Genomic DNA, 13,088 nt, shown 5'->3' with positions numbered 1-13,088 from the left:
CCTACTGTTATCCACCTCTTCTACTCTTTCATCAGAACAGAGGAATCGCACATTTTGATCTGTTTTCCCCAGTTCTGTTCAAGACTCATAGGATAAACATCAATTCTGGAGCATGTCATCTTTACAATTTATCATATTCTTCTTATACTTCATCCATTTAGACATCTTCATCCATACAGACCAAACCTACATAGAAGTAGGTCTGGTCTGTATTTTTTTACATTGCGCTCATATGCAGGAAGTTGTTCAACCTATAGTATGTTAGTACCATGTGTGGGAAGAGAATTGGGAAATGAGGAACTTGTTCATATTGAATTCGAAGGCCTGTGCAATGTATTCCTTGGGAAACACATAAGAGGGAAGGCCGTTCCAAAATACAGCAGCAGTAGGAATGAAGGAGGAAGAGAAACTTGTTCCATGAATATGAAGCTTGACTGTGAAGGGGTGTTGTGTGGTAGCTACATGTGCTTCTGTGGATTTGGGAGAGAGGGAGAATTATCGATGAAAGTTCTAATGAAAATTTACCATGGAAATATTTATAGGAGATGCATGTAGCAGATACTAGATGCCTGTGCTAGAGTGGTTGGAGCTAGTTGGTAAGAAATGAGTCATTAATCAATCTGACTGCTTCTGTATTACAGCAAGTATTTTTAGGGAGCTCTTAGGGAACCTCCCCAGATATGTGAGCAGTACTCAATGGATGAGCAGATGGCCTTTCAAGGAATGCAGAGAAGTAATCAGGGCTTCTGACTTAATGTCCAATCCTTACCTTCTCATGGTGCACCCTGTTATATATCTACCCTGATACTGAACAAATGTGGATGGGCTGGCAATTTGGGATTTAGATGATCAAATTGTATTTTTATTAGTTTAAACCAGAATGTAAAATGGTAGTACAGCATGACAGAATTTCATGCCAGATGAGGCATTGCCTGGATAAACAAGGCCCCCATTGCTCTCGTCAGGGAACCATGGTGAATCCTGGAACTCATTTCAACTCAACATCAGCAGAGCTCAAGATTGGTACTATCAATGTAAGAAGTATCAATGGAAAAGAAATTGAACTAACAGAAGAATTGGATAAGTACCAAATCGACATAATAGAGGTGACTAAAACAAAGACAAAAACAGGCGAGATGTTTCTAAGCATCAAATGCAAAATGTTATATTCAGGCAATAACAATCAGGGAAAAGAGGGAGTAGCTATAGTATTCAACACTAAATATGAGGATAATTTTCTTGAATGGCAGGCAAATGACAGAACAGGGAACTGGACAATGAAACATTTGTGCTTATGGTCATCCACAGAGGGTTCTATCAAGGATGAAATGGAGGATTTTTTTTGAGGCATTAAAAAAGGCAGCTGGCAAACCAAAAAAGGAAAAGTTGGTCCTTCTTGGAGATCTAAACACCAGAGTAGGAAATTATTTCCAGACATACAGAAACGTTTTGGAAAAATTTAGGAAAAAGTGCAAAACTGATAATAATGGTAAAATGCCTGCTGGATTTCTGTTCAGGACATGGATTAGTTATTATTAATACCATGTTCCAACATAAAAATATGCACAAATTCGCATGCCTCATTAACTATGTTATAGTTGATAGTGATATTCCTCCACTAGGTCAGGATACAAGAATATACAAAAGATTTGAAAAAGGAAGTGATCACCATTTAGTTTGGAGCAGGATAAAATTCAGTTTCATATTGAAAAGAGTATGTAAGAGTTTTAAAGTGAATCAGAATTGAGCAGCTCTCAGAGGTGAACTGTAGACTCAAATACACAAACATTATTAAAAAAAAAAAAAAAAACGACAGAGTTTGAAAACAAGAACCAAACCTTGGAGATTCAGGGGAAAACTCAGAACAAAACATTGACCGATTCAGCCAGAGAGGCAGCATGTGGTGAGGTTGTCTGTTAGGATAGAAAAATCAGAATTCCATTGTAGACTCATGAAGTTAGAGGCAGTCAAAGTAAAAAAGAAAGCATATGGAAAGTTCCTGGCAAGTATGTCAGCTTGTGCTCTTAGAAAAATACAGAAAAAATGTAGGGAAGTGATGCACTGTGAAAAATAGTTAAACAAAAGTCAAAAGATTTTGGTAAGAACATGGGTAATACATATGAAGATGGCAAAATATTCTAGAAGCTATTGAAAGCTTAGAAATATAAGAAAAAATAAAAGAAATCAGAGATGATAAAGATATTCTATTGAAGTAATTACTTTGAAAGACTACTAAATGAAACAAGCAGTTGGGAGTTTTCTATCCCTGTGGTGATAGAAAACTCCCAACAGCAATTTAATCAGGAATACATAGTTATCCATACTTGAAGTAGAAAAAAGTGACCAAAAACCTGACATGTGAAAAGGCAACTGGAATAGATGAAATTTGACTAGAAATGCTCAAATATGGAATTATAAAAATTTTAGTAGCTGCATTACATAATGAAGGTCAAATTCTGGATTTTTGGAGCAGAACTCTCATAGTACCAATCTATAAAAAGGGAAATAAAACTGAATCTGAGAATTAGAGGTATTTCTCTACAGAGTGATCCTGGTAAGATTTATGCAATACTTGAGGAATGGCTAAGAACAATTGTAGATGGGAAGCTTGGTGAAGAACAAGCTGCATTCGGCCAAATAGAAGTAGTTAGGATCAGATTTTTACTTTAAGATAAATGGTTGAAAAATCTTGGAATATAACAAGGATATGTATCGTATATTCCAACGTACAAGTCGACCTGGCATACAAGTCGATATTGGAATTTTTTGAGTTTATTTGAGTTTTTATAGTATACTTGTCGCATGAGTCAACTCGAAAAATTTTCTTAAAAATAAAAATTTTATACAAGCATCAACTACTAGAATCATAACTGCCTTTTTAGTCCTACCATTCTTTGTTTTAGCAAAAATTATAAAATACCTAGTCGACAAAAGAAATTTTATTTCGTGTTGACCAATAGTGAACTAAAGTGCAACGGCTCCTTTTGAAAGAATGAAATATGATGCGAGTTTTAAGTGCAAAGTGATTAAATTTGCAAAAGAAAATACTGTGTTGCTGCACGTCATCTCAGAGTAAACGAAAAACTAGTTCGCAATTGGAGAAAAAATGAAACTGTAATAATGAAAATGTTAAAAAATAAGTGCACATTACGGAAAGGAATTTGTAAGTGGCCTATTCTGGAAAATAATGTTGTGGATTGGGTTCGAGAAAATTGCCAAAATGGACTCATTATAACGAGAAATAATATTCGTTTATTTGCTTTGAAGTGGGGCAAAGCAAATAAAAACTACAGCGAAAACTTCAAAGCTACAGCGAGTTGGTGTAGCCGGTTTATGGAAAGGAAAAATTTAGTGCTTCGACTAAAAATGAAAATCGCACAGAAGCTGCCAAAGGATTTGGATAAGTTCTTAAGTTTTCAAAGATTTATAATTGCTAAAAGAAAGCAAAAAAAATTATTTGTTGTCTCAAATCGGAAATATGGATGAAACTCCAGTTATGTTTGACATGATCGGGAATAGAACAGTAGAATTGAAAGGAAGTAAAACTATTTCTTTCAAAATAACTGGACATAAAGAAAGCCATTTCACAGTTATACTTGCTTGTATGGCTGATGATACTAAATTAAAACCTATGATAATTTTTATAACAAATTTAGTTTAATCCTTTATCCAAGTGTGAGCAAACAAAGTTTGCACTTGAAAGCATCTTCAGGACTGGGGCAAGGTGGTGCAACACCAGGATGACTTCTTGCAAAGGTGGAGCAAGATACTAACACTCCTAACTCAGTATCTCCCATAATGCAAAACACATCTCCTTGTGGATATGTCTAATGTTATGCATTAAGGGAAGGGCCACTACCCAGACTAGTTTCGACCTTTATTGAGGTCTCTTCAGTGGGAGCCAGGCCTAAGTGGAGATACCAGCCTGAAGCATTAGCAAGGTCATCTCTACCTATAGGGGTTGCCAAATGGTGTGCCACCTTTTTAATAAATTACTCTGGATTTAGAGAAAAATGTTGACAGTTTATTTTTCACTTGGTTAGAATATAATAAATTTAGTTTAATCCTTTATCCAAGTGTGAGCAAAGTTTGCACCTGAAATCCTGAATAATGAACTATCCTGAATGGTGAACCTAAAGAACAGAAAAAGTAAAACATTTCAGTTATTTACGCACCATTTTTGATGAAGATGGCAAATTAAATATAGAAGTAGACAACAGAATTAGTAAAGCTGGTATGGTAGGACGTCAGCTAAATAAATTTATTTGGAACAAGAAAGATATTTAGTCAAACACTAAATTACATGTATGCAAGACAGTGTTCAAACCAGTTTTAACTTATGGATCTGAGAGGTGGGTTAGAAATAAAACACTTGATCAAAGACTGGAGACCTCAGATATAAGAGTTCTGAGAAAGATTAGTGGAGTGAAGATGGCTTCAATTGTAGTACAATATTAAAAATGAAGATATTAGGAAAGAACTTGCCATAATTAGCATTTAGGAATGTGTTAGCAGAGCTAATCTCAGGTGGTATGGTCACTTAAACAAAATGGGAGGGAAAGATTAGTTTCCCTCCTTGTAATATCCTGTGCAACCCTTGAGAATACATGTCAGAAATTTGATGATGACAATGAACAACTAAATATAAAACTCGTGTTAATGCTTAAATGCTGGGAAAAACTCATAATACAAGTTTAATTTAGTGAAATAGCACTATGAAAATGATTAAAAATAGTATTTAATGCTTCCAATATTTCATCTCGACTACCGAAATATCATCAGGAAGTACGAAATGTGACTTGTATTGCAATACATCTGCAGTCATGACTGCAGATGTTTTTTTATGTTCTTCCATTCGGATGGTTGCTGATTTTCTTGTCTGCCCATAGTAAGTCAACTTGCAGGAACAAGAAACTCTCTCTCTCTCTATACACACACACACACACACACACACACACACACCTGGAACTGAGGGGGGGGGTGAGTTTATCTTAAGTGGAGCAGATAAGGGTAGCCAGTTTTAAGTGGAGCTTAAAAGTGGTGCAAAGATTGCATTTCTTTAAAATTTGGGATATTTTTTCTGATGTGCCTCAAACATAGGGGATGGTGATAGCAATACTAAAATCTTTCTGAAGAGAAGGTCGTGGATTGGGGAAGGATTGAGCCATTAGAAAGAAAAGTGTGGTGTATATGATTGAGTTCTGTTGCAAGAGAGGTCTCATTGGAACAAAGGTCTATGGGTTAGTGTTTTTATGACACCATATTGTTGACAGGGGTGGTGATGGGAAAGTTTGGGAATAAATCTGCCTGTGTGAGTGGATTTCATATATACTGAAAAGGACAGGTTATCATTAGTTAGCCAAGTGACCAAGGTATGTAGAAAGACCAGACTATTTTATTAGTTTCCTTTTCCATTATAAATGGGATTCTAGGATGAAGACTATTGAGGTGACATTGAAAAGTATCTAATATGTCTGAGCCACAAGACCATATTCGTTTCAGGAAATGGTTTTTGCTCGTTTAACCATTTTAGCAAAGCATCAGCAGACTAAGCAATACCTACTTTACTATAACCATATTGACCATAATAATGGTCTTGATGTATAGATGATACAATACTCAAAAATCCTAGTGCCATTAGAAAACATAATTTGTAATTTTTGAAATGTGATTTGACAACATATAGGAGTTGAATTTCCAATAATCAAACCACTCATCTTTTTGAATAGAGGAATTGTATTCATATGTGGTTGCTAAGGAATATAGACCTTCCATGATGAACTTAGTCCTAATCTTGTGCTCTCAAAGTAGCTCAGAGAGCAATTTTTCTCATCTGGACCCTGGACTAAATGAGAAATGCGATTCCTCCCTAAAGTCCGGAATCTAGACTTTAGGGAGGAGTGCATTGAGAAATTATTTTAATATATATTTCATGTTTTATTAGCATAATTTTACACTAATAACATTTTAATATTATGGAGTTATAACTTGTATTATTATCCAAAAAAAAATTACATTTTTAGCGTTTTATTTAATTGATAATCCACAATATATTGCCCTGATTTTTTTGAGTCAGTTATCGCTATATCCTCTTAATATGTCATTCCCATAATCCTTCTACTTGTGTAACAATTGCAGTTAATTTAAATCAATATGGAATATGTATTCAGATAAGTAGAATGTTTTTTTAATTGAATTTTTTTTTTTTTTTTAGATCATTGGGTGGTATACCTCCATTAATTGAACTTCTTAATCAAGATATCCCAGAAATACAAAGGAATGCCTGTGGTGCATTAAGAAATTTGTCATATGGGCGCCAGAATGATGAAAACAAGGTAAGCAAATTTCTTATATGAAACTGTCTTATAACTCAATGTCTGAAATTTCATCACCTGCATAGCACAATTGGAAGAACGACGTCACATTGCGCCCTTGGATTGGAAAAGGCCTAAGTTTGATTCTTGTCATGACAGGAGGAATCTTTATATGGACTTTCAATCGAAGGCGAGTTTACCAATCTCATACAGAGGTAGCCGGGTTTTTCTCCCAGAAACTCGGGTTTTTCATCCCTCATACAAACAAATTGGCCCTTCAGAACACACAATTTACAGGCAAAAAAATACTAGTGGTGGTGGTGGACGGTAGATGGTGTTAATGTGGATGATTAGTAGTAGAGGTTCGGTGTAGTAGTGGAGATGAAGAGTTGTACAGTAGGTGTCCTCCCGCGATGAGTCTTCGGACTCCTTGGAGGTGTCACGAATAATAATAATATCACATCAGATTTTATATAGATCAACAGTCTTTCTTCCACCTTTCTGGAACTTTGTTTCATCTGTCTGTGATCTTAAGCACAATTTTGCAGTTAAGAGGATTGTTCCTATGCTTTTTGATGATGTTTAAAAATTCATAATTGCATACATTCACTTCTAAACTTTATTTGCCAAAATTTCTCTCCACACACACACACACACACACGGTAGCATGTGTGTGAGAATGTGTAGCTGCTAACAAACTTCAGATTTGTGAAACCAAAAGCCATTCTGCTGTTATGAGAGGTATCCCTGTTTACATTAAGTTTCTCCCTCCTGTTTTCAATGATTAATTTTCCTTGCATTAAATAATAGTTATTATTATTATATGGGCACATCCATGGAGTCTGAAGATTCATCACGGGAGACCCAATCTATCATAGCTTTCCTTGAACCTATTAACAGAAAAAGCACTCACAACTGACTGGCAACTCATTCACCACTCTCCAAGCAAAAAATCTAGTCCTCACACCCCTACTGACCACACCTTTATTCAATTTCCAGGAATGATCCCTTGTTCTGGTCCCTCTAGCCAAGTCTGAAACATTTCCCCTGCATCTATTCTATAAAATCTTGTAAGCAACTTAAATGTTTCTGTCATATCCCCTCTTTTTCTCCTAATCAACCAACTTCTGCAGTCCATGCACTTTCAATCTATCCTCATAGGAAACATTCAATAGGCCACTCACCATCTTGCTCACTCACTTCTGAATCCTCTCCACTGCTTCTTCATCCCCAAGAAACCCAGGGGGACCAGACTTGAGCACAGTAATCCAGATGTGGGCATATCGAGGCCTTATCTTTCTTGTTAATATGTTCTTCACTATCCAAGTAATTTTATGGGCTACCTTAGCAACCTTTGCAATATGTCCCCTAAACTTTAACTCTCTGTCTACCACCACCACTCCTAAATCTCTAGCTTCATCTATTTCCTGGAGTGAAGTGCCATGAATGTAATCTATTTATCCCAAAATGCATAACTTTATATTTCTGGATATAAAACTAACCCTCATTAACTTTTGCCCATACTGATAGCTTATTTAAATCATCCTGCAAGCTCTCCACGTTGCCTGATTACCTAATTTTGCATCATCAGCAAACAGCTGAATATTTTCTTTCGGGTTATTTCCTATATCATTTATGTACAAATTAAACAGCAGTGGTCCCAGCACTGAACCTTGCTGCACACCACTAGCCACTTGTTTTCGCCTTGATACTGCACCTCTATATACCGCTTTTTGATATCTGTCCAGCAGCCACCCTCTTATTGAGTGTCATGTCCTTCCCATTTGTTCTAATTTGCATAACAATGTTCCATGTGCTATTCTGTCAAATGCCTTTGCAAAATCATTGTGTAGCCATTTCTTTTATCTAACTCAGCTGTTACTCAATTATAAAAAGGTAGTGAATTATAAGGCATGCATGACCCTTCACAAAGCCATGTTGATCCTCATACAGTATCATATTTTTATCTACCCATTCTTGAATTCTCTTTTTTACCAATTTTTCTAGTACTTTCACCATCACAAATGAAATATTGATTGGTCTATAATTTGCTACTGTAGTCTTAGAGCCCTCCTTATGTTAGTAGGAATACTTTTGCCCTCATTCCACTCCCTAGAAACTCTACCAGAGCTGAGACTTAAATTAAACAGCTTACTCAAAGGCATTGCTAATTCCCTTGCATATTCTCGCAAAAACCTTGCTGATATCCCATCTAATCCCACAGCTGTATTTACATTGAGATTCTACAATACCTTAAGAACCTCCAATTCATCCACCTCTGTTCCCACATTAATGTCTATCACATAGGTTAAAGCAGTAACCTCACTAGGATTATATACCCCTGCAAAGTGGTCACTCAGTAACTAAACTATTTTATCCACTTCTGTCTCCTTGTGATCGTCATCACTCAATTAAGGTTGATCTTCCATACTCATTCTTCTTCTTCTTACTTGCCACATAACAAAAGAATTCTTTGTTATGTGGCAAGTAGATTCTTCTCATAATATGATTTTGCCTTCTTTACCATGGTGATGACCTTTCTTGCCTCAGCTTTGTACTGTTCATGAGTTTTCTGGTCCCCTTTCTCTTTATATACCCTCCACAGCATTTTTTCTTCTGCAGCTCGTGCTTAATGATATTTGTCATCCATCTAACTCCTACCTGATTAACCCTCCTTACCACAGGTATACAATTTAATACTGCTTCCTCTAGATCAGGCTTGGCCAACTTCATTTCTATACGAGGGCCAATATATGATGAGTGGTAGTGTCACGGGGCGCACACTTTTAGACAGAACTTAAATAAAAATAAACTCTGCATTTTTTCAAGGTAATAGTTATATGTATTGAATTACTATATTTGTTAAATCATTTTGCTACTGGTAGAACAATAAAAAAATACTTGATTGATTTAAATATAAGTTGTTAAATTAAATTTAATTACATATATCTGGTTTTTTTACATGTAACAACTTAAATGAGAACACTGTGGGCATTCATGTGCGGCAACAAGTTCATCAAAGTTGATTTTTAACGATATTCGTAACAAAACCTAAAGATGGTCATCAGCCATTCGGCTTCTTTGTGACGATTTGACTGCCCTCATAGTTGAGAAAGTGCATTCACATATGTATGTGCTTCCAAACGTATGTGCAATTCTCAAGCTGAAATCACTCAATGCGGGATATTTTTCCCTTGGTACCAGTTTCCAAAAATTAATGCCTATCTCCACCCTTGACTGGAAAAAGGGGTTACTTTGAAGGTCACACAACTCCAATTGAACAGTAGATTTTATAAATTGAGTAATCTTTTTAAAGCAATTTTGATTCTGTGTTGAGAATATAAATTGTTTCCATCATCAGAAATAATGAATATAACTAGTATATCAATCAGAAAATCTGCGATTGAAACTAATAGCTAAATTGATAATACATATTATTAATATAATTTTATCCTGCTGCGGGCTGCACAAAATCGCATTATGGGTCGCCTGCGGGCCTGCTGTTGTCCACCAATGCTCTAGATGATCCTTAACTATATCTCATGCACTGCTAACATCCATACCCTTTAGTATTTTATGCCATGGTACAGATTTAAGCTTCTTTTAAGCATAGTTGCCTGCCCTGTAGTTCCACATATGCCCCTTCTTGACAGAATATTCCTCAGGTTTTACAATCTCCCAAGTCAAGACAGCATTTTCACCAGTTGGAGGCAATGTGATCACCTTGGATAGCTCTTCTGATCTTATGACCAGCTCCAAAACTCTCCCACTTCTAGACTCCCTCCATCACATGCTGCCTTAGATAATTATCTCTCAGCAGGTATAAATTCTATTTCTTTCCTACTCGTGATCTTTCTTCCTTCCAGTCTATAGCTAATTGGTTGAAGACCCCCCCTCCCCATCATAATCACTCGACATGTACTCATTGCACTAATTTGACAATGCATGTCTTCCAGGTCATCTGGAACTCCCTGGCCTGTAGCAACAACGAACTGTATATTTTGTCTTACTGGTCTTAATCTCACACTAGATTGCTTCAAATGAACAGCCACCCTCTTGCCTGTCTCCTATGCTTTTTGGTTGCACTTCATCTGCTATCATCACCAGTACCCCCCCCCCCCCCATCCCGTCTTCTCTATCTTCCCTGAAAATACTAAACCCTTCACATTCAATCCTTGCAACTACATCATCTGCTGTTAACCAAGTCTCACTGATGCCTATAACTTTTGATGAGGTTTTACTAACCAATGCCAAAAACTCCTCCCTCTCGTTCCTGATACTTCTGCATTATATATAGAAATGGTAACATCCCTTTATTCTGCCACCCACCTTTACTTTCTGAATTGACTAACCTATTCAATATTTTTGCTTGAGAGAGACTAGATTCCTCACTTGGTCATTCTCACACTCACTTACCTCATGGGCACCTTCACACAAACTCGCTTGCTTCCACTCTAATTGCTAAGTTTCCCTGAATTTGCAAGTCAGCATGCTCGGTGAACAATTTCTACTAGTTAATTTCTGCTATTATTTCTACTGTTACTACTAGTTGATTTCTACTATTTAATGTCTTTCGTAAAGTAAAATCAGGGGTTTGAGTTATACGCAAGGACAAGTTATATTCGAGTAAATATGGTAAACGTTTCGCCGACAAGTTGACATCCTTCTGCTGCTTCCTCTGCTCAGCTGACTTCTATGGTGAGTTACAATGCATAAATATTTTTCTCACTTACCTTTTTTTTTTTTTTTTTTTTTTTTTTTCGAACTAACATCATTAAAATCAATTTAATAATACAATAATTTTACACTGAATAATATTACACATTTTTGGTGATCAGAATGGGATATGTCAATGAAAATTAGCACAAATTAATTTAATGATGTTGGCCTGAGGAAACTACAATATGCTACAAGATTTCATTAGTCCAGTGATTGATAACTAATTTAAACCTACTTTTATATTTGTTAAATTAATTTTCTATTAATTTTTCCCCTATTAAAAACTACCTGGCACGTCAGCAACTCTATTTGTGAATTTTTGGCACATGCACATAAAAAGGTTCGCCGCCCACCATCCTAGGAGAATGATTTCGCTGTTGGAAAGTGAGACTGGAGAAAGTCAATTTTTAGGGAGAGGAAATCCTACCTCAGTACATTTCTCAGCCTTACCAATTCTATTCTAATATCCTCACTTGTGTTTATATCTTTTATGCTATCTTCTTTGCCATTTTGCATTTATCTTCTACCATTTCAGTCTTTTGTATCTTCCTCTGGCTTACTACACTTTGCTTTGTCATTCGCCACATTTGCGCTATATTTAATGTTTGACTCACTACACTCTTATAGTTTGTTATTCATGCTACCTTCCATTGTTTCTTTCATCAAATCGCTCATTTGCTTTTTCATAAGTTTTTTACCACTCATTCACTGCTCTTTCATGGTATCTCTATTCTCTATCAGATGAGCACTTATTCTTTTTACCATTATCACCCTCAGCTACCGATTCATCGCTCATCAACTCCGCATTCAAGTCGAACTTTGCACACACACACACTTCTTCAATCCATAAAATTCCATTTACTGGTATCCTTTATGACCTTTTCAGAAATTTGTAGATCTCTATCATATCACTCGTCTTTCTCTTTTGGTAGCATCTGCTGTCCACAAATTTTCAATCTCCTCAATTTCAGTCTACAATCCACAGTCCTAATATCAACTTTAGCACTCTCCATTGCATCCTCTTCACTGTATCAGTATCACCACAGAAACCAGACCTGTGCACAATAGTCAAAGTAAGGTTGTATCAAGACCTTTTAAAGATATAAAATGACTTCCTTGTTCTTACATGTCAATTCCTTTCAACATTGCAGTTCACTTCTGAGTTGTATTTGCTATATGGCCCTGAACTTCAACTTCCTATCTACTAAGACTCCAAGATCCCTAGCCTGATCATTTTCTTCTGACATAATCCCACCAATATATGCCATTGTATATCTCTGTATGCCAAAGTGCATAACTTTACATTTACTAACGTCGAACTGATAGCTACTATGTAAAAATCCCAATATTTGAGATATTCTATTGAAATGATTATGGATGACTCTGCAAAGCACATTTTGTGTAAAAACAGAAATTAATAGTAAAGTTCCAAAGACAAACAGCAACAAGAAAGCAACAGACAATGCAGACATGGTGCTCAGAGGAGCAGCCACAATCAAGTAATGAGGAGAAAACAATGAACAATTGCAAAGTTATCAACATGCCTTGTCAGAACCTTAACAATGGAGAATTCTCACTTCTGAAAAAAAAAGTCCTGCACTATACTTTCATCAAGTTTACTGCATCAAGGTCAGTTAACAAATTAAATTTCATGCACCACATTGAAAGAGGTCTAAAATTCCTCCCCACCAATATATCTGATAAAATACACATTGAAACATCTAATTTACTAAGTCATAATAAACCACTAAGTAGCAATCTACCCAAACCAGAAATATTAGCCCTAAAATTGCTGAGAACTAAAAGACACATTTATTAACACGCTAACAAAGATAATGCTACTATCGTTCTTGACTGAGCAGTTTACTTTGAAACAATGAACTAATTCATATCTGACAACAACATATACCAATTGGTTAACTACACTCCAACAAACTGCATCAAAAAGAAAACAGCAAAATTAAGCCAGTGGCTTGTGGAAATATTTATAAAGCTGTTTCTGCATTATCTCTTCACTCCTAGAATTTGCAGTCTGCCAAAAATATGCAACATAGA

The 13,088-nt window shown here is 36.0% G+C and overlaps 1 protein-coding gene across 6 annotated transcripts in view; it reads left to right on the top strand.

The window, feature by feature from the left end:
• The window catches only part of LOC150108619 (catenin delta-2-like), a 593,872-nt gene that overhangs the window by 349,179 nt on the left and 231,605 nt on the right, over nucleotides 1-13,088 (top strand). For all 6 annotated transcript variants that reach the window (XM_090390888.1, XM_090390887.1, XM_090390891.1 and 3 more), the window contains one exon: nucleotides 6,215-6,335. In XM_090390888.1, the coding sequence (XP_090247014.1) occupies nucleotides 6,215-6,335 (121 nt within the window). The remainder of the gene's footprint in view (nucleotides 1-6,214; nucleotides 6,336-13,088) is intronic.

This window comes from Typopeltis vanoorti, chromosome 3, assembly GCF_054136105.1.
Source record: "Typopeltis vanoorti isolate ZY-2024b chromosome 3, IOZ_Tvanoo_1.0, whole genome shotgun sequence".
In the NCBI taxonomy this organism is placed as follows: domain Eukaryota; kingdom Metazoa; phylum Arthropoda; class Arachnida; order Uropygi; family Thelyphonidae; genus Typopeltis; species Typopeltis vanoorti.
The sequence above is the reverse complement of the archived record's forward strand: the minus strand, read 5'-3'. Positions and strand labels throughout refer to the sequence as shown.